Source organism: Vanellus vanellus (genome assembly GCF_965231255.1).
Source record: "Vanellus vanellus genome assembly, chromosome: 2".
NCBI classification, from domain to species: Eukaryota; Metazoa; Chordata; class Aves; order Charadriiformes; family Charadriidae; genus Vanellus; species Vanellus vanellus.
In genome coordinates, this window is record NC_138906.1 from 134,185,744 (window position 1) to 134,208,902 (window position 23,159).

Consider the following 23,159-nt stretch of genomic DNA (forward strand, 5'->3'; position numbering starts at 1 on the left):
AGGTTATGAGACTACTGTAAAATCGGACAGCCGGAGAAACAACAGGCCCTATTGCTAAGTACTTGGAAATAAACAAGGCACGGATAATTACCCTTCGCCAGCTACCCCTTTCCTGGCCAACTACAGGGAAAATCCATCATCTTTACACTCCAGGAGCGCTCGTGAAGCGTGGAGGGAAGCAGGGAATCTCTTTCCGTGCCTTCCACACCTGAGAGTTTTGCTTTTCTGTGGCCCGTGAGGCTGCAGATACGCCAAATGTTACAGTCCGACCTTAAGTCGGATCACCACAGATGTACATAGCTACTATTAAGCACACTACCTTTTCTTCTTTCAGAGATTTAAAATACTCTAGAAACCTTTTCTTTTTTGCCTTTCAAGTTTGACACTTTCATACCCAACAGCACGCGCAGAAAATGGAGGCTGTGACGAGACCAGAAAAGAGTCGGCTACTTGGAGCCCAACTGGTTGTGAGATGTCAAATTTTGCTACTCTGGAAATATAATCCCACGGCACAGTATTAGACCCCTTTTTTATTTGATTTGCACCTAAACCCGATGTGCTAGAAATGCCACTGTTAATCCATAGGTATGCAAAACTGTGCAAACATCTTAGGATTTTCTCACAGCGTTTGTCTCCTGTATGGTAGCAGCTAAGACGTGTTCGGCTTCCAGGAAGAAAATAAGCCTGACAAAAGAATGAATACCTTGATGATAATAAATTACAATAAATGAGGAAGACCTACCCCTCAATGACAACACTAATCACAGAGGCAGGTATGTTTACTCACAGAAAACAATAGAGTAATTACTCTGGGCCAGAATACTCCCTAGTGAGACTCCCACTGAAGACACCAATGGGCATCAATAAGGCTGATGCAGTAATGCTCCTTACTCGGGGAAAACTCCTATTGACTTACACTGTCTGAGTAAGATGAACAGAAATAGGCATAAGCTGCAAAGTGCACAAGACTTTTTTAACAGCTGTGCACAGGTTTAGACCACACGGGAAAAGAAAATAGTAAATGAAAAAAAAAATGCTGAGCTTAAAACCTTTTGTTTATTCCTTACCTGATCCTGAGAAATTGTCTAAAGACCCGTCTGTGGTAGTAGTAGTAGCAATCTCACTGCTGCTCATTGGTTCTGTTTTAACTATAGAAATATAAATAAAATATATTCTATATGCACCTAATATTGTTGCACAGGCATGCACACACACTCACTACAGCCACAAATTCAAGAAAACAAAAATCTACTGAAAATTATTTAAATCATGGCTATCGATATTTTGCATTTTATGTATTTGTGTATACAAACAATGCAAAGTACTGGCAGCAATGATTTACACATACATATGAAATGATCAAGAGGGTTATTTCTGTCCCCAAGGAATAAGAGCCACTGTAACAAACCAGAAGTCCCCATGCAACTCTCTGCACCTGTCCTGATTCCTCTTAATCCTGCAGACCCAACAATAAGGGTCCACATTTAGATCAGGTCACACAGACATTTACAGGATTGAAAGACAGCAATTTGGATAAGACAAAAAAGGAAATAATTTTTCAATGGGTTTCTCTGAGGGCTGTTCACATTTTTTTTTCCATCCAAATAACTTTTCAGAGGAAAAACGGGAATCTGTGATGAATTAAAACACTTTCCTCATGGTGGATTTCTCCTCTCAAAATGAAGACCAACTTTATACTCAGCAACCCTGAATAAACGAAGCGGACACAGTCCTCACCAGATACTTCAAAGAATGCTTTTACATTTTATTCCCTCTGCACCCGCAACCCAACACGGCTGTCGGAGAGCAAAAAAGAACGAGAGTAAGAGAAATTATCTCCTGGCTCATGCTGCTTCATAATTAATTATTAATGAATGACTTTTAATAAAGCCTCAAGTAAATAAACAAATTTCCCTTTCTGTTACTCCAGCACAATCTCAGTAACAACAGTATTCTGATCCACGGAGCAAGGATGGGGCTGACCTGGCACGGGTGCAAACAGGCACTATACCTACTCCCGGGGAGTTACCAGATCAGCACGGCAATCTCCCAAATCCATTTTTACATACCTCGCTTTTGGAGTTACAGCACACCAAAAGCAACTGAGGATGACGTTTCAGAAAACAACGGAGCTGATCTTACTATCAACATCCCACCGCTTTCGCTCCTGTTGACACACACAGTCACCGTTTCCCACGCACCAGCGCTGGTGTGTACCTGACCTTCCAGCGAGGCAGTTCAGTAACACTGCAGAAAGTGAACCCAAGAAAACCAAGGTAGACTGCACCCTATTTGATACGTAAAGCCTTAGCGTCATCTTGACATAGGTGTGCGTGTGTGTATGTATATTTGTCTATACATACGTGTTCAGGAATGACAACCATCACCAGCAGAAACCCTTCTGGAGACAGGTTTGCAATGGGTGAGGGAGAGGCACTTTCCCCTTTTGACAAAGGACATTTCCTTTCCTTGCCAATCCCAATTCTTATTTCTGCGTGCCTCACAATTTCCTTCACCTGACCTCATCCAAGTGATTTACATGCAATCTCTCAAGATTTTACTAATCACCCGCTATTTTCTTTTGATTCTCACGCAGGATGTTTTGTCTGCACGTGCTGACTCAGGAGATCAACACTAGCTTCACACAAAACTCCGCGATGTCTCCATTAGCAAGCAGTGCAGCCCAGTAAGAAAAGTTTCATGGCGTGAAACGGTTGGTGCAGAGGGTCCAATATCCACAGTTCAGGCATTGGGGGGGTTACTTCATGCTAGGTTTAGTTTTGTCCCAAGGAGGGAGCACCCATCAGCAGCTGGAGAACATTAGCTACACTCCTGCAGAACACCTTTTTTGAAAGAAGTGAAGTCTAAGAGACTCCACAAGGTGAACTAACATGTGGTAAGAAAAGGTGGTCAAGAGGTTCACTTCAAGAGTGCGCTCATGATCTGAACTACAGCTCTAATACAAACATATTTCTTAAAAACACAGCATATAACATATCCAACATCCATTTCATAACTAAATACTAAAAATCTAACACACGGATGCAAAAAAATATTTGTTGTTGTGTCAATCCCAAGTAATTTTCCAGAAACTACCAGATATTTACAGCAAGTTCTACAGTTTGTTAATCTAGATACCAAGAATTATAGCGTCTACATTATCGTCTGCTTTTTCCTAGAAGTTTATCACAGCTACATTTTGCAGTCAGACTAATACCTCTCCCATAGATTACTCCAGCTTTCCCCAAAATTTGCAAGTCTTCTGAACCTAATTTTCATAATGCAATTATACTTTTGAAAATAACAATGAAAGATGCTTTTCTCTACAGCTGACTGCTGTGGGGCAGGAAAAGAGAGGAAGATGAGACAGATCAACCTAACTTGGGGTCAAGAGTGGAAGACTTCAGTGTATGCTTTCTCCAAATTTTTCCCCTCTCCTCTACGGGAGAAACAATTCTTCTATATTCCTTATAAAATAAAGTATTGTTTGGATCACTGCAAACTAGCAGTCCAAGGACTACGCTGAACCACCTCAGACAATAGAGAGACCCGTTTGCTCTAGAAAAAGATTTCTAGGATAATTTCTTTCTAAGTGGATGTAAATGCCTCTCTTGCCATCAGTTTAAAAGACTACTTCACACGCTTTTGCCACTTATCTGGATCTCAGATCCTTGTTAAAGATACCATTTTGGGAAAAACCTCATCAAAATGTAATTTCTGTCCCTATGACTTATAAGCAGTACTTCAGTGCAGCCATTTTTATAACTGAATGCTGTTTACTAAACATACGACTTTTGAAGATACAGGAAAACACCCATGAAAGAGTCTGCAGTGCTTTCTTCATGGAAATGAATCCTAGTTGCTGACTGAGGTGCTCAGAAATTTTTCCGTAACAACTGTTCCTTATGTGTTCTCTCTACACTGTTGTATTTCCTGAATATATGAAAAAATGGGACAAGAAAGGCTGCTCACATTATTCCTGTACTGGATACCCATGAGTAGGGTAATAATAAATAAGCCCCATCATGCCGTCTTTAGGAACGACCATGACCTTAACAGACCTTGTGCCGCAGCCAGTTGGGAATTTAATAAAGATGGATAGGAACTGAAAACCCCTCTATTCCCCAAACATTTTAATCAAAATGCTGGAAAATGACTGCGTATTCCCTTCTATCTGAACCTAAGCATATTTCAAGAGGATGAAAGCTTGCTATACAAGGAAATAACTTGAGAAGAAACAGCCGTGGTTTTACCAGTTGGAAATATTCAGCACTGGATCCTCATTGCAAAAGAAGGTCTCATTTGCCCAAGACAAAAACTGACCTGCAACGAAGCATATTTCCCCCCAGAACCACGGGGAAAGAGAGCTACAAAGGGATCTTGTAAGGTTACAAGCCTGCCAGTCTATCACAGCAGCACGTCAGTAATCCATGTCTATCATGAGAGATGTTCTGAGCTGTCCAAGGAAGCAAAGTGTTGGACGGGCACGGATCTGGCCCTGCCACGTGCTCCTTAAGCACGGTCTGGATTTCAGCTCTCCACATTTTCCATGACAATTAACATTTCCGCAGCATTCCTGAGCTTTCACAGGATGACACTGGGCAATCCATGGGAATATTGCCACGGCTACGCAGAACGCGCTGCAAGCTCACCGGTAACTGCCAACAGCACCCTCAGCCACGCCAGAGACCGCACTAAGCAGAGCAGGAGAGTTCCCATGTCTGCCACTCCTTTATCAAAACAGACCTTTACAGAGGTCCAGAATTACCAGACTTGCGTTATAGAGACAGACTCCGATCGAGCAAAATGCTACTAAGTTTTAGTGCCGGCAAAATCACTCAGGTAATAAAACAGATTATCAATAAGAAGTTCAAGAAGAAATCTAACGAATTCCTAATCTGACGCAAAAATTCAACAGTTATTTAGAATTACTGATATAGTTTAGGTTTATATACCAAGGAGCCTAGGAAGCTATGTCAACAGAGAGACATTTTTCCTCCTTATTTTTCTTTTCTAGTCATTTATGAGATTCTAAAAACAAGATTTAAAAAGAAACTGTGTAAGAAAACAACATAATAAAATAACAGAAAATATAGGAGTAGCAGATAATACCACACATGCTAGCTCTGAGAAAAGCACAAAAATTCTGAGATAGCACAGCGGCTGATCTAGCGTTATACCGATTGTCAAGATATTTCTTCTTGAGACACTTAGAGATTGCAAGTGCAATGTGCCTTGTTTTGTCAGCCATATTACAAAAGGTGGTTAAAAATGACTTATATGCCATTCCTGAACTCCACTGAGAAAGAGAACTCCAGACCAGAACCCACAAGTTTGTGTGGTTCATTGGCCAAGTAACAACTTTCTGAGTTCCCAGCTTCTCATGCAGTCACTGGTGTATATACAGTAAAGAGTGCTATGAGGAATGAGATGCTGGCTGTTTTAAGTATGGATTTAGAGACCTAACATTTGGCCATTCCTAACACAACAGTCATACAAATACATCATAAAGATTGCACCTTCAAGCAAGCAAAAAATAAGGATTTCAAATATCTTTTTTAAGTGACTTTGATAATCTAAAATATATATAAGGCTTTCTCTACTGAACTAGTCTTTGTGAACAGCTATGCCATATACATTAAACCAGAATAGAAGTATTGTAAACATGGCTGACACTAAATCGTTTTTAATTTTGCCATTTTAAGACTAAATTAATATTATAATGTTATATTCTATATGAATAAGTGGGCAAAATGAAATCATTCCTGGATGACAGCTCTCTGTTCATGGGGCACAAACAGTCTCAACAAAGTAAGCAAGGCTGTTAATTTATAGACATACATATAAATACAATCTCTAGTCCTATTTTGGTTTGTCTCAAGGTGACATCTTCAAATAATGTGAGCAGCTAAACACCAGGTAGATATCTTGCTTAAGTATTTTATGTATCCAGTACTATTCATACACTGTTTTGCTTGATACCATCCTCTTTCCGTACCCACTAGAAGCCCAAACCTCACCTGGAAGCTCAAAGGTAACTGTCACTAACAACAGGACAAAAATTCTACCTTCAATCTCTAAGTTGATGATATTTTGAAGACCCCCCTGCTCATTGCAGGGGGGCTGTACTAGATGACTTTTAAAGGTCCCTCCCAAACCAAACTATTTTATGGTTATATGATCATATGATTTTCCATTATTTTATTCAAACTCTCCTCTGTTTGTACTGAAGAATCTCGCAATTGTAAATAGGTTACTAAAGGTTACAGGTTACTTGTAAACAAGTTACTCAATTATACTAATTCCTATCCAGGACACTATTCTCTCTTTTTATCACAGACTATCAAATCATCAACTCCTGACCGTGACGCCTGATAAACTTACTTGCTCCTGCTTCCCGAAACAGAGGACTCTTCCTGAATTGCATTGTCTGGAAATTACCAGAAGGTAATTACTAGAAGGTAATTTCCAGCCTAAATTTATGTTTAGTTTTCAAAGAAAGTCCCTGCTCAAAGCAGCACATTCTAGTTCAAGCCCAGACTGTTTCCTGCTCTCCCCTCCTCTGATGAGAGCAGGCTTCAAAACTTCTGCGGTATTTGGGCTGCAGCTAACACCTAGCCTTCACTCCACGTTCCTCCACAACCCTCGTCTTCCTCTTACGTGATGCATTACAACTGAAAGAGCTTTAACATCATTGTAGCTGCTCATCTAGCAGTAAAAGCCTTAACTTTGCAAAGAAATGGCACCACCGCTACAGTGCAAAATCAGAAAGAAAATTCAAAACCTTCTGGGTGAGGACAAGTATGGATAGTATTTGTAGCTGCTAATCAAGATTTAACCTGGATATTCATCTGACAAGTACAGTCACGGGTTAAAATAGTCTCATTCACTGCAGTTAGGAGATGAGAACATCTGAGTCAAACTAATGTTCTTACTCCTTCACACTCACTTGTCAATTTATACCAAATGATTGTCTTTCTCCTGTCCAAACGGAGGCAGCATATATCCAGAAAAAATCCTTTTAGAGGTGTTATCACCTATTTCCTTCTTTTTTTTTTTTTTTTCCTTCTTAAATCCTCAATTGGGAATCTGACCACGGCAACGCCCCTGCACATGTGTAACAGTTTGGTCAGTGTCCATGTAAAATATCCGTACTCTTTAACCAAAGCCAGACAGAACAACCGCACAAGGTCACAGCCCCAGCCATTAATGGCAAAGAAGGTTGTCTGCAGCTACCTTCGGGGAACACGGAGGGCTTCAAGTGAACAGAGAGCATCACAGATAAGTCAAGCCCGCTCTGCCATTTGGGTGTAGGAGACGCAAGACTGACACATGAAGGCAGAAGCAGAATGACAAAGCGGGTAGGACCTTTCATATGCGGGAAACGATACTACTTTTTGACAGGGTCTGAATTCCACGACTGCCAGACTTAAAGCCAAATTCACCTGGACAAAGAGGTGCCAGCTTGCATTCCCCTCCACCCAGCAGCAGCAGCAAACTCCCCATTCTGCCTCATCACACCAGGTGGCACAGGTACTTCACTCGCTGAACCGGGGGTTCACCCTGAAGTGTTACCAAGTTTCATGCTTTTTTATCTACCTGCGACAAGCAAGACCCCTCAGGAGATTACAAGATGCAAATGCAAGTGCTAAATCGTCAAGTCACAAGTCTGAAGTTGCTAAAGCTCTTCGAATATCACCCTATTGTCTCTTAAGGTGTGATCTTAGACTAAGATGTTCTGCTCCTGTTCCCTGGAGTTTCTGCTGGTGCACACCACCAGCAGGGGCCCGATTTCCTTCTCGTCTGTGCTAGTGGCCAGGCGGATGATATTTCTACCTTATGATGTGCAATCATGCGATTGCTTAACAGGTCAGTCCCACTGGAGAGACACCGCACCTCACGCGAAGTGTTGCAGTTACAGTTTTCGGTGAAGTAGTGAGTATCTTCACAGGTTCTTGACACCCCACAGGCAGCACAAAGCCACCGTGCCAGCGGGGCCCTGAGACCCTCAGACACACTCAAAGGGTGTTCTCACCCTCCAAAGTCCACAGTCCGTAACGGCATGTTCTGCCAACATGTTTATGAGAAGCTTGCAAAAGTAAATGATATTAAAATAATGGTGCTTCCAAGATGTTCCATTCTTTTTTCTTTTTTTTTTTTAAGTTATTTGTCATTTGGAGTATTTTCTCTCCCTCAAGTGTCTGTGAGAACCCATATTGTTACTAACTTTTCAGTTAAACGAGGTCCTTTCTTTCAGGAAAATGTTATGGGGGAAAACAAAATGGTGAAGCTTTCACAAACAGATGCACATACATGCAGAAAACACAATAAATACATAAATAGATATTAGCCTGTCTCCTCCTCAAGACCTTGCAAAAGGACTTGTTGGGCTGAGCCAACAGAGGAGCAGACAAGTTATTCCACAGGCCAAAAACCTATGAAAGAGGAGTAATAGAGCATTATGCTACATGTGCTCAGAACAGACGGAAGGACTCTTGTGGAAGCAGGAGAATAAAAGCACAGATAAGACAAAGAGTTTGGAAAGAAGTCAGTGTCACACAGCAAGAAGAAAAAAGGTGAAGAGCAGGGAAGAAAAGATAGCCCAAGTCAGCCCCTTGCCTTCAAAGAAACGGGCAGGGATGTGTATATGATTTTTGTCCTCCAGAAGTGGCAGCAGGTAGAAGATTATTACTATCCCCTACAGCCCCTCAGGCTGCTTGTGCCAATGTGGGGCCTGGGACCACTGCAGTCTTTGCCTCTGGCCCCACACTTGTCCTCGCGCTCTTCTGGGTTGAGTAAAAAAGTTAGCACCAATAGTTCTTGATACTAACACCCTACTAAACTGCTAATATTAGATTTAACTTTACTGAGCCATTACTGCAGGATGTCTAAATATGGAGGTACCCCTGCGCCAATTACAAGTTTCGCACCATCAAGCTCTTCGTCACAAACACGAGTCTAGAAACTTCAGCATACATAAATGGCAGAAACTCCAGAAACGAGCAATTAAAAGGTACCAGAAGACAGACATCTTCCAAAGGAGGATCATTTTGTCTGACTGCCATCACCAACCACAACTTTGCACCCCAAAGTATGCAAAATTATGAATAATTATTAAAAATTATGAATAAATTACACAATATTAAAAACAATTCACTGCCAATGTGCAGGCTTGACTGCAATACTGAAAGACTATTTTGAGTGCTACAAAGTGTTAGAATTATAATGAATACTCAACATATAATTTACTTACAGAAAACTATGTGCTGTAACAACAACCAGCTCATACCTCCTCTATGGATTTCAACATCTTACTCCACCATCGCTTCAGAAAATACTGAAAACATTTTTTCTCCATTCTATAACACTGCAACTCAACAGCAAACATACTACACAGTGACGCCTTTTGAAACCCTGAAGATGGATTTACATTCACCAAACTTAAAACAACCTTTCTAATGGCCACCCATTAGATAGTCACGTGTTGGGGAGCTTTGACTGCCTTTGTGTGGGATCTCCTTCTCATGTTGCAGCAGGTACTTAAAGAGCAAGAACCTTTTTTTTTTTCCCAAAGGAATTTCGACGTCCAACTCCCTTTGAAGCCTCCCTTCCTATGTATCTTTGAAAATCTGATCTTCAATTTGTTATCCATTTTCCCTTCCCGCTTGATATGAAAATGCCTTCTCTTATTCCTTCTGAACACTCAAAAATGAGGGCAGAAGCAGCTTCCTAACGTGAACGAAGTGTAGTTGCTTGGAAAACCACGGCTCCTTCTCCCAGTCTTCATCTATTCTTTTCCATTCCAGTTGCATGAAACATCATTATGATGGGCCGCAGGCTTCTGTGTAACCCATCAGAACTGATTTACATTCTTTAGATAAAAGTAAAGATCACTGCAGGCAGAAACTGGATGCAGTTACCTGCTATGGGAAACAGCTTTGCTACTCCTTTCAAATCTATTGATTACTCGCTGCCTTTCCCTTCTAAAGCATATCTATCAAAGCGGGCACTGTTTTTGGAATAGCCACTAGCTGTCTGATAAAACTTAACGAATGGCAATTTTATTAGCTTCTGTTGTTATTGTTTCTTTAACTCCTTCAGTATCAACCCACCACAGCAATTTGCTGAAAAAGGGAGATAAGAGATAAGGCACGACTATGAACATTTTGATCCCTTCTTCAAGTCTCTTCTTTTTTTTTAACAGATTTTCTTAGGCCAGTCATAAAGGGCCAAATTTTGAATGGTGTCCACTGTCTGCTGTTCCCTACAAAAGAGGGTATTTTGTGGAAAAACACTTAAAGAGATCACAGAAAACTCAAATACTGCAGTATTTATATCATCAGCTCTATCTTGGCATGCCAGAACTGATTTTTCTGAGTGCCTTTAGACAGACATTTTAGTCTTATTCCTCTGCATTTGATCCTGGGAAATCTCTGCCTGGTCAGAGTCTATAATTTCCTTGTTACTTCCCCATCACTGGTTTGAAGACCATGCTGCCTGGCCCAGAGAAGAGGAAGAAAAAAACTAACACCAGCAAAGCAATTACTTCATATTAGCTACGATTTTTTTAAATCAAGATGTTAGGGAAATGTTATTTTTCCCCTCACCACACATACATCCAAAGCTATGAAGACCGTCTCATGATCTGCAACAAACTTAAAAGAATAGCATTTGGTCTACAGAAGTCACGATGCTCTAAAAGAATCCCACAGAGGAATTGCTATCTGAGACAAGAAGTAGTAAATCTGACTTGTTTAAAAATGTTTAGATAGAAGGAAATAAAAAGCAGTCACCCAAAACCCCCTGAATGTCTTCAGCTGCGGTCCTTGTCCTGCACTACCTGGTCAGTTCTGCACTACGGTAATTTTTGCTCTACCAAAGTCAAATTAAGCACACAAAGACTTATTACACCAAAGCTGCACACAAAGATTAAACTCAGACTCAATCACGCAAGTAAATCTCCATTCAGTGCTTTGAAAATTTCCCACTAAGTGTGAAGCTAAAAATATTAGCTAACAACAGTGAGCTATCTTCCAACCACATCCTCGTGTAGAACAACATCAATAAGAGACAAGTCTAAAAATGTGCCTTAAAGGAATTAACAACATTTGTTTGAAACGGGGCCATTTCACTTTGGGACAGGGTTTTTTTTCTTCTTCTTTTTTTTTTATTTCCTCCCCCTCATCTAGTGAACATATCCTGCACTTCGGGGTATGGAAACTTGCCTAAATCACACCCATAGTCAAATCAAATTTAACATATCTTTACAAGATATTTATGACATGCAAATACCTGGAGGCCCTGTTTCTCATTCACATGAAGGTCCCTTACACCAGAAAAGAAGGGCTCTTTCATGTTAGTGAGAATGTGCACACAGTAGATTAGACGTTGGTTTCACATATTATACGTAACATGTGAAGCTTCAGCAACCCGTATCTCCACTCCACGTGCAACAAGCAAGCAAACCACACTGCAGCATTTTAAGAAAGGTGTTGGGCAAGCCTTCACCACTGCATCCTTACAATCTGCCACTTGTGTCTCAGCAGGATTCTGCTTCAAGAATCTCAGAAAAAATAATTTTACTTCAACTTTCATTAAAAAAAAAGAAAAGAAAAGAAAAGAAAAGAAACCCTTGCTTCATTCACTCAATTTTTTCTTAAGCCGGTTTAGGAGCTCAAGGAACCCAAACCAAACATTTTCTCGAGATAAAACAGATGAACAGCAAAAATTCCACCTTCAGATTCTTAGGCATCTGCTTCGCTCACAGATTTTGCCTCTTGGCACAGATCTAATTCAGAAACAAATTATTCAATTATGTTTCTTTCACAAGCTTTTCCTTATTTGTCACTTAAGAGCAATCAGAGACAGGAATTTTCAGCTCAGAAAGTTTAGACCAGAATCGCCAAGCACAAGCTATTTCTCGGGCCGCGTTCTGGACAACACGTGACAAGGCATGCCGAGTGCCCCCGCCTGCTGCGCCCACCGCAGCCACCCAAACCTGCGGGGGTCTGTGCGCTAGGGCTTAGCAACCAGTCTGCAGTGCTGAGGAGGGTCATGTCACCTGAGGGAAAATGGCAAAGAAAAGAAAACCGTTTGGCTTCGTCTCAGAAGGTAAACGTCTATGACAAGTTACAGCTTTCTGGGTAGAATTCGCCCCCAAATTAATAAGCCTGAAGTGTTAAAATTCAAATGTCAGATAAGTAAGTTACCGTGGTTTAATTGACTTTCTTTGCTAAACTCTGAAACTTACTGAGAAGTTGGGGTATCATTCCCCAAATTACTTGCTACCTGAGGTCAGTCCATGAATAGATTCAATATACAGCTAATTTCCTGACCAAGTAATATTAAGCACCCCGTTTTCCAGAGTGTATGTCTGCACACAGCAACTACTCAGAACAAAACGTCGAGCCAGATGGTGAGTGTCTTTCAGTGTTTCAAGGAACATTCCCTGTTTTTGTGCTACTAAAGAACCTTCAAGTTACATAGAAGTTACAAAAGCTGGTGAAGTTAACAGCACAGGCTTTCGTGAGCAAGAGGAATTTTAATTTGAAAGGGTCGCGCAATTTTATTCTGTACCAAAATTGGTATATACCTGATAATATGATATAAAAATATAATAATATACTCGGGTATTAAAAAGGAAGAAGACTCATCTGTGGACATGAAATATTTTTCTGCTTAAACTACAGTAACACATTAAGCACTTTATTTATTCTTTAAAAAGCTTATTTTTTTCTTTTTCAAATGCTTTAAAATTTGATTGCAGCAATACTTTTATAGCAATAGCAAAAAGTAAATTATACACAACTCTGGCACAAACGCCTGCTAATCTGATAACCCATAAACCGTCCCCACTACAGAGGACTCCAATTAGAATGAATAACAGAAATGTTTGGGGAATTGAGGGGGGACGACATCTGTGTGATTGACATGTGCCTATGCTGGAAGAATGCAATGCACGTCCATAATCCTAAACAGTCTGACAGCACTAATATGACCCCGTTCTTGGGGGAAAAAGGCGTATCTCTGCTACAACAGTTGTTTAACTATACATTTATATTGAAAAGTAATATTTGAAGCTGCATGACGCTCTTTTCTTGTAATGCATTAAAATATCTGTCCACATAGCTAGCCAAATGTCATGTATGATCTTTCCTACTGTTGCCCTAGAAATGTTGCAGGAAAGAGTATTTTTCGCTGCTTATTATATAAACCCTTCTGTGTTTCATTATATGTATTATTATAGGTATTATATATGTATTATATTACCGGCAAAGCTGTTAGGTTGTTCTGCTGTTAGTGTTCTACTGAGAACAAACATAACTTATCAACTGCCTGACTGCTTCTTGAAAAATAGGTATCAGTTTACCCCATTGAATTACTACACCTGTTTGAATTTTGGCCACTCCATCAGAGCAGCAAGCTAGCCCGAGGAAATTTCAACACTTAGTTTTATTAGCCGGCTTGACAAAACTCTCATAGCCTTAGGAGCTAGCAAAAAGTGAGAACATAAAGAAAAACCAAAATAGTGAAAAAGACCGAAAGATTGCGTTTTGTCGTACGACAATTGCAAATACCTTTTTTTCTCATCACTAAACCACCCTTTGGGGGATTTTTTGAATTTATTTTTTTTTTCCTAAGCTCTGCGTATACTACCTGCTCAGTCCAGTCAAACTCCATGAAAGGAACATAAACCTGGAATGAAAGCTATTGCTGAAACTTGATAATAGTGACTACTGACAAACATTGAACATCGGCTCTATACGCCGTATTACATAAACACATAACACCTAAAATAGTAAAACATTTTCTCTATATGGCTACTTGACTGCAAGAACACCAACGCAACAAGGAGAAAAAACAAATTCTGAAACACTAAAAAAAATGGTGGCTCACCTTCTGTGCCATTGGGTGTCATGGAATTATTATTTATATGGGAGTTATCAAGTTTTGGACCACTGGGGGATTCACTACTACCACTTAGTCGGCTATGTGGGCTGGCTAGATCCTGCATTTCCATAGACCTGAAAACAAGATGCAACTAGTTTTAGTGATATATTCAACATGGGTTACAGAGGAATTAGCTATATGAGACGCAGCCCGCTAGTAATTAACCTCCTGAAAACACTTAGTAAAAAATGAACAGCTTCTGCCAACTTGATCTTTTCTAGGGCTAAACTCATTTTGTAGCCCCGCACACGACCGACCAGCTACCGTAATTATTTTTGCAGCTTCTAACAGAATAAAATGTAGATACGAAGTGCTATACTTTAAACATCCCTGTCACATTGTATTTTTAAGATAGGTACAAAGACGGAATCGCCGATCACGAAGACATATATTCTCTTAACAACAAATTAACACTCTGCTTTTTCAAGATTTACCACTCAGTGGCAATATAATGGGCCTCCAAACCAAATAAAACACTTGAAGCAATTGTGGAAACCTGTCATCTACTGACAGGGAATGAGATATTCCTGATGTATGTGTTTACTCTGGCAAACTACTTAATTGTTCCTCTGTTTCCGTTGAAACAAATGCAGCATTAAAACATTATTATGTCTGCTCACTTGTTTGCTTTGTGGATTACATAAAGCGTGCCCAATTGAAAAGGGATATGACCAACATACAGTGAATCCATACAGGCGTTAGTATGCCTTCGCACTCCGCTGTATCTCAGCAGCTGTCGCTTAGTCAAAATAAGAAGAGAGCAATTCCGAATCAAAGCAAAAATTAAACATTTAAACAGCACACAAGCAGCTGAATATTTCCGATTTGCGTTTTTAAACAGCCTTATACAAAACAGCCAACAGCCACCACCACCGTGACACATCCCTTGGTTTATGCTGGGGAAGCTTACGACTGAAGTGCCCTGTACTTCTGTTTCTTTATACCTTAAACTTTTGATGATGTTATTTGATGTACTCAGTCTAAGTAATTGCTCCCAGTAGAAATTTCATAGGTTACTGCGCCTCCAAGGCATCTGAACCGGTAATTTTTCTGTTTAAAAGAAACGCTTAGGCTCTTTTAAAGACTTAAAATTATATAAAAAATTCCTTCCCCAGTAATGGTATAAATATCCTTATGCGTTAAGTGTCATTTCAGCTATGAAGTTTTCACATTTTAACTGAGATTTTAGCACAAGTTCTAAACGCAAATCCTTCACTTTATATTTCATGCCTAAACCAATCTACGCATGAGAAAGGATGATATCGGAAGGAGTTTGAAAAGCCAGTATCTAATATAACGCCAAAAAATTTAGTGAAAAAGTGTACGTGCTCGTGGTTTATGGACTTGGTTGCACGCACAGAAAAGCAACGCTCCAGCACTTACTCAGCTGCTTAATGTTGGAAAACAAGAATAAATATTTACTTATCACCTGAAGTTTAAAAAAAAAAGAATAAAAGGCTTGCAGAAAAACAGCCATTTTCAATCAAATCCTTACCTGCAGCTTGAGGAAACAGCAACATCTGAACTGGTTTGGGACTTCTGCACCTGTAAACCAGGGAAACAAACAGAAGCCTCTATTACTCCGCTTTACTACGAGGCCTTAATTTAAAGAAAGTATATCACTGTGGATGACAATTCTGTCCTATAAACCCAAAAGGAGAGGAGGAGGGCGCGGTGCCCGTGAAAGGCATATTGTCTTTAAATTGAAGGCTCAACTGCTGTTTCCCCGGCAGGTCTCTCTCTCTCTCTCTCTCCCTCCTCCCCGCGCCGGGGGACGGCGGCCAAGTGACGGGATAGTGATTCATCAGGGGCCCGTGACAGCTGCAGAGGGGCTCACTCCTCCCACGGCACGGCACGGCACGGCACGGCACGGCACGGCACGGCACAGCCGCGCACCCCGGCAAAGATAACCCCACCATGCCGCCCCGCCAATGGCAGCGGGAGCCGCTCCAGCCCCGAGCCCCCCAGCATCCTTCATCGCTCTCGCTTCATCGCCGGACGGGTTCTCTCTCCTTCCCATCCCCTAAACTCTTGACAGCTTCTTGCCCTCATCGCGTTGGCCTTCCTCTTCCTCCGCTCTTCGCCATCCTTCCTCCGTGCCCGGGCAGCGGGGAACCCGCAAGTCAGCTCACCCCAAAGGCAAAGCAAGCCAGACAGCCTGATGCTATTTCTTTGTTTTGGTTTTTGGTTTGTTTTTTTTTTTTTTGGGGGGGGGGGGGGGGGGGGGGGCAATGACAACAAGGGGCAGGTCTACCTATGGTAAAGATCTTCAATATATGACCAATAATATTATACAAGCCCATCTCCAACCGGGGCGAATTAAAATAAAAACCCCACATGTTATTGCACAAGGTCTTACTCATAAAAATTCCAGTCACTAATGAGATTTCTGATAAAATGACTTAAAAGAACACTTCTGGCTAAATAAATAGGAGGAAGCTGTAGCATTTGCCTCTGAGGTCACTCATCAAGAAAAGGAATCTGGTTCCACTGGGAAGCCCAGCAATAATTTCCAGCTTAATAAAATAACTCCTTTTATAACTCAGGTGAGTAACAGATTTGCGTATCCTATTAGAAAAACACCGTTGCTTTGTTAACAGACTCTTCTCTGTAGTCAGTAACGATTGTCAGCAGGTGATAAAATTCAGGTGAAGATACGCTGCTAGACACTGTTAGCTTAAAAGCACACAAAAGCTTCTCCGGGTAAGGTATATATCCTCTTAATGTCTGCATTGAGAATCCTCCATGTACGTTTCCATTCAACCTGAACTGACATCTCTTAAATGATCACAGAGCAAAAAGACAAGAGAGATGAGGCATTTTAAGTGCCATAAAAATCATCCAAGCAAATCCTCCTTATGTGTTTGCAGGGGTTTTTTTTCTGTTATTTTTAGTCACAGACAGAATTACTACTAGCGAGAGTAAACAACTGCTAGAGGCAGCCAGGCAGTGCAGAACATTACAAATGATGTCAAGAAGCATGCAATAATGCACGCTGAAAAACATCAATCTTTCTATAACCGGGTACTTAAAGTACTGCATAATGTGCTTTTCAATACATCATCGCATGCCAAATCAAACTAGACGAGCAGATACATTCAAAACTGTGCATTTTGCTTCAAAGATTTTTTTTCTTCAGTTCTTTACCCCAGAAACTGCAGCAGAGTGCCCCAGGATATGTTTCTGCTGTTACTTCTAAACACCTGGAAAAAATTATAGGTGAGAACTAAGTTTGCTTACAGAGCTATCTTCACTCCCCCTTGCACAGGATCCTTTAAAACATATCTTTTATAACAGAAAAAACTTCCCTTTTCAAGTAGATGCTTTAATTAACTGCTATTTTCCAAATTGCCCTACAGTATTATTCATACTTCACTAAACTCTAAAATACAATGAATCCTCACTATTTTATTTGCCCAAATTAAAAAAAAAAAACAAACAACTTCTGTACGCTTACAAATATATACATATATGTGCACGTGTGTGTATAGTGAGAAAGATTTCATTTAAGGATTCATGGGACAGGGCCAAAAAAAAAAAATAATCCAGCTCATTCAAAGTGAATTAAATATATACCTTATATGTCCTCTAACACTCTATGATTTGTGAAAGTTCATATCCACAATCTTCATTTTCATTAGGCATACTTTAGATATATTCCTTTGTGTCTCAAGGATTATTTAAACCATGTGTTGCACGTTACCATATTTAAAAATGACTCTTTAATCAAAATAACTTTAAAACAACTAATCCTCACTTAGGCTGGTCAGCTGAATCCACAGAGTGGTCCAGGAAAAATAAATCTACTCTCAAGAATGCGAATGCAGACAACAATTAGACACAGATGTGAGTGAAATTAGTTACAGTTTACAAAATGCTACACTTCACATGCTTTCAGTTTTTTATGTGTAGTACAAAATTACAACGTAGTAAGGAACCACACTTATGACGACCAGTTCATAGAATAAAAACATTTCTGGGTGGCGTGTGCTTGCTCTCATACATTCTCCCATTTTGCCAACAGAATTCTGGATAATTGAAGTTCTGCAACATACCTCACATATCAAACAAAAAGTGGAAATAAAATAAAATAAAATAAAATAAAATAAAATAAAATAAAATAAAATAAAATAAAATAAAATAAAATGCAACGGCCTTACCCAGCCAGCCAAAGGGGCACATTAAAAAAGAAAAAAATCAAAAAGAGAAAAAAGGAGCTGTCACTCACCCTTCACACTCTGCGCCACGCTTAACCTAAAAATGCCTTGTATGATAAATGTCATACATATTCTCCTTAACACTGCAAAAATACTACTTTGATTGTTGTAAGTAACATTCACATCTTTCTCCTCAATACAGATTGCAGATCTGGGCACTGCACAGTACGCAGCGAGAAAAAAAGAGGACAATGATAGCAAAGCTACTTAAAATTCATCCATTTAAGAATCTTAAATCAGTAACATCAAATTCTGATTAGTTAATGAGGTCTTTTAAGTTTGCCTTTTTTCTAATTAAATTTATAATTCTTCACAGATGTAGGTTTTGTTGATGTTCAATTTGTCTCTCTCATTTTGTTAAACCTCACATAGTACTCCACCAATCCATTGAATAGCCACATTAAATCTGTTAATACCATGCTCTTCAACCCCAGAAATTATTTCCAGAAGGCAAACTTGCTTTGAGAGATCATCAAACAAGACTTAAGGTACACATTTTATCACATTTTCCCTACCACAGAGCTCAGGATGCGGAGGAAAATTCATGACTTTTGCACTGTTTATTATACTTTGCTAAATTACAAATCAAAAGCATCTGACAGAAGATCATGTATGAAGCCAAAAAGTTAATAATGTTCTGTGAAAAGTAAACTGTAAATGGGAAGGGATTCTAAATTTCAGCAGCGCAGAGCAAATAAAATGTAGGTACTTGTCTAAATTACAGGTTTTCCACAGTATTTTTGCCTGCTACGAGTAATTTTTTTTTTAAATGGCTATAATTTAAAACATTTTTCCAGCTGAAAAGAAATTTTCTAGGTGAAAATAAGAAGTTAACCCAGAAAACTATGGCCAGCACATGCGTTTTTTCTTAAAACAGTTCTACTTTAAAGAAGCAAATTTCAAAGATAACGTCAATTTTCAAATCAAAGTGTTCCTCCTTAGGAAAAAAAAAAAAAAAATCTGTCATATTTAGTAGGGGGTGGAGGGAGGGAGAGAAGAGGACTTTTCCCCCAACAGCACTCTTTGCCTCCCTAAAAGCGCTGTGCAGTCAGTATCTACAGGCGGAATGGCTTCAACAGCCAAAACGTTACAAAACTAAAATGCAAATTGGCTACAAAAAGGCACCTTGCTGGCAGCACATAAAACTTGGTAACACTTTCACTCTTCCAATAATCATACGGCTGGGCTCTGAGGGAGGAGGTAGAGCTTTTTCACTAGATACTCACAACAAAGACAAATTGCACTTATTAAGCCAGAAGCAGGTAATTACAGTTATTTCATTTTTAATTACTAGTTTAAATTATTCTAAAAGTGCTGTCCTGCGTGCTCATTTCATACGCTTATGAATGAACCGTTTTGAAACCCCAACACTTTCTTCCCTTTAAGAAAGAAGTACAACAATGTGACAATGCTCCCATTATGACCAGCCATTTAAGAATGTCTTTCTGCTTTTCCAAGATTTTTTTGGCTCCCGAGAAATATTTCATACTTATTGCAATTCAAACAAAATGATTACTCATTCTTTTTTTCTCTGCTTTCCAAAGGCGAAGCGTGACTCAAGCCGCCTGTCACTGCGCAGAAGTGCTGAGAGGGGATGGCTGGCTGCTCATTTCCAGACCCGACCAGGCCTTGGGAAAACTCCGACAGCAGTGAGGTGCTTGGCTAAATACCGCGTGTCATGGGTTCCTGAGCAACATGTAAAGCGCTGTGTGCATACGTGCGTATATACACAGACGTATATGATGTGTATACACACACATATATGTATTTACAGATACGTACACACATTATTAATTTATTTTACACACCAAACCAGCAGCCTGTGTTCTGGCAGATGCTTTGCGAGCGGTCTCAGTGTGGGATGGAAAATAGAAGATTCTTTATACGTTGTATCTAACGTTAAAAACTTCCAATGACACACTACACAACATTTCCACTTCTTATCCCAAACTTCCCTCTGTGATCATTTTTAAATTTAAACAAACTACAAGAAATATACAAACCTCTTTTTTTTTTCTGAAAGCTTTTATCTCTTCTGTTTGCCTCATTTTAAAATGTTTATTTACAAAAAAAAAAAAAACAAAACAAAAAAAAAAAACAAAAAAACCCCTCACTCAAACAAACCACAACACCAAAACCAATCACCTTCTAAGAAACACTTTCAAATGCACCAGCACCTTTACTTTTCCAGAATAAACCTTTCACTGCAAAGGGCAGTCCTTCCTCTTGTTGGTGTTTGTCAAAAACACGAGAGAAATACATACTTGGGAATGTTTTGTGGGTCTCGGTTGCTCAAAAGCAAGATGTAAATTCAATGAGACTTCAAAAGGTCTTTTAACTTCCTCGTTCTAAGATCACCGTTCTACATAAGCCACCTAAAATGTCAATAAACGTCAAATATTTCAGTTGTGGAGATGTTTATTCTGTCATCTTGAAAAGTTCTCCTGTGGGGATCTGTGTGTTTTCCTTGGTGTTCGGCAAATTTAAACACATTAAGCGAAAGGATTTCCTGCTTCAGAAAGCGCTGTCAAAATCTCTGTCAGGCATTCTTCCTTCCAATTTCTTTATTATTTTTCTCACGCTCTCATGTCTCTTTCAGGAAGGTCTACGGGTTTCCTACACTACGTGACTATTTCTCCCCCCGCCATCCCAACCCCCAAATTTAACATCTCCCCGTCACGTTATTCCTGCCGCCCGAACCACTCGCGCTCCGGGAAACGAACCAGGAGAATCCCCCCCAAAACTCAGCCGATCGCTGCAGAGCCGAAACCGACCGCCTCACGTCTTCTTTGTGGGGAACCCCCGGCCTGAAACGCCGCCAAAATTAACTGCCGCACCTTAGCGATTGCTAATTAAGCTTTGCTCTTTTCCCCGGCACCGGCGGAAAAGAACTCAAGCGACTCTGCGCGCATCGGCGCTCCCCGCCGCTGCGCAACTCCCGCCGGCTTCGCAAGCGGGATATTGCGATCACCTTTTTTTTCTTTTTTCCTTTTTTTTTTTTCCCCCCTGGCCTTTTCCTCCCCTTGGTTTTGTTGTTTTTTGTTTTGTTTTGTTTTGTTTTTTCCCCGCTTCTCCCGCTGCCCCGCGCCAGCCCGCTGTCAGCTCCCGCCTCGCCGCCCGCCTGGGTACTCACGGTCTCCGCGGCGCGCAACCTCCGCGCCCGCCGCCTCAGAGCGCGGCGGCGGCGGCGGCGGCGCCTCCCATGGCGCGGAGGGGCGCGGACCGGGGCCGGGGCCGGGGCCGGGGCCGGGGCGGGCAGACAAAGCCGCGGCACAGGCTGCCTCCAGCCCCGCCGCCTGTTTGCTCAGCCTTGTGGGTCTGCCCAGGCAGTGCCTGGGGGCAACGCCGCCGCTCCCGCGCCCTCTCTCCTCCTCACTCCCCCTTTTTTTTTTCCCCTCTTCCCCCCCCCCCCCCCTTTTTTCTTTTTTTTTTTTTCTCTCCTCCTTTGGGTTTTGTTTTTGTTTTTGTAATGCAAACCGCAGCTATTCTCTCGTCCCAACCTTATTGGTTTAAAAGCAACAACTGCAAGGAGGTTTGCGCGCTCTGACAAAACGGGGAGGGGGGGGGAGAGGGGGGAAGCGCAGCCCCGCGGCTGCCGCGCTCCGCCGGCGTCTCTGGCTGCGCGGGGGATGCGCGGAAGCGGCGCCGGGGCTGCGCGGGGAACTGCGCGCCCCCCCCGGGCGCCCCCAGCCCGCACGCCCGGAGCCCTTTTTTTGCACCTTCTTTAGCCTCACCCCACAACAAGTCGCGAATCCCCTCGGGTCCCTCCTCATTAAAAAAGTTTAATTGTGCGGAGACGCGTCCCCTCTACTAAGCCGGGTTTAAACAAAAGCCGTACTAATAGAATAACTGGAATTAAACCAACATTATATCAATGAAAGAAGCTAAATAAGGATACTCACAGAGGTTCTTAAGCATACAAGCAGCACGCACGCCCGGACATGCCGTTTTGATTGGATATGTAACAGATTTGTTCTCAAATATCTGAGATTCTTGCAACCTTGTAAAGAAAGGGTCTGCTAAAACTATTTAAGCCAGCCTTCTCCAATTTAAAGGTATGTATTAAATAAAGTATCTGGAACTTTTAAAATAGTTTAAACCATGCAGATATGTGAAATACCTGGACTTCTAAAACCAATTGTAAATATAATCAAATTTTTATTTAAAATTACTGCTACTCACTGAAGTTTAAAAATTTAAAACCGTGCAAAGGCCCTTTCTATAGACCTTACAAATATTTCCAAGGAAGAAAGAGATGGTTGCATAGAGTTAAATTTGTGCATTAAGTAACAGTAACTCTTTAAAGCTTAGCTTTTACCAATCAATAAGTAATTAAATAATTTAATTAGTAAGCCATTAAACTGAAATGGGTTTATGATACATTTCTATTACAGCACTTTTAGTTGCTCATAATTCAAAAAAACTCTTTTAAAATATATACATTATGCTAAAAAACATTACAACGTACACAATAACTAAATTTCACCAGGGCTCTCCAGAGCTTTTCCACTTTGTAGACAGTATCTTTCAATTCATGTAACACTTATTTTTCTACGCTTTTTCAGTACACGTAATCCAAATATGATGAGGAAAACAGCATCACGATTTGCAGTACCAAAAAAAGAAGTCTTAATATTATGCCAGGTCTACAGTACTAAATAAAAAACCCCAAAGCTTTACGCTTATATAGATTCAAGCAGAACTTTTTTTTTTCTTTACAAAAATCTGTGGTTATCGACTGCTAATATATCCTTACCTTCAATTAACTAATCTGTGAATGAAAGCAATACTTCTAGAGGAGAAATGTCTTCTGGCTACTACATCCCAGTAAGCAAGACATTATTTTGTAGCAAGTACATTGGGAATACTTCGGGAAAGCAGATCGGTTTGCAAAGCTACAAGTCAACCTCGAGCTGAAAAGGCACCTAGGATTTCATTTTGTTTAGCGGAGAAAAGGGATCTCGGGACAGTCACACACCATATATGGGAACC

At 40.7% G+C, this 23,159-nt stretch overlaps 1 protein-coding gene across 1 annotated transcript in view; it reads right to left on the minus strand.

Annotated features, from left to right (window-relative positions):
- Window positions 1–21,391, minus strand: part of EYA1 (EYA transcriptional coactivator and phosphatase 1) — a 92,163-nt gene extending 70,772 nt beyond the window's left edge. The window contains exons 1-5 of the mRNA XM_082498991.1: window positions 21,301–21,391; window positions 15,446–15,495; window positions 13,897–14,024; window positions 11,984–12,061; window positions 1,068–1,148 (exon numbers count right to left, since the gene is read on the minus strand). Coding sequence (XP_082355117.1) covers window positions 1,068–1,148; window positions 11,984–12,061; window positions 13,897–14,020 — 283 coding nt within the window. The 5' untranslated portion in view covers window positions 14,021–14,024; window positions 15,446–15,495; window positions 21,301–21,391. The remainder of the gene's footprint in view (window positions 1–1,067; window positions 1,149–11,983; window positions 12,062–13,896; window positions 14,025–15,445; window positions 15,496–21,300) is intronic.
- Between the last annotated feature and the right edge of the window lie 1,768 nt (window positions 21,392–23,159).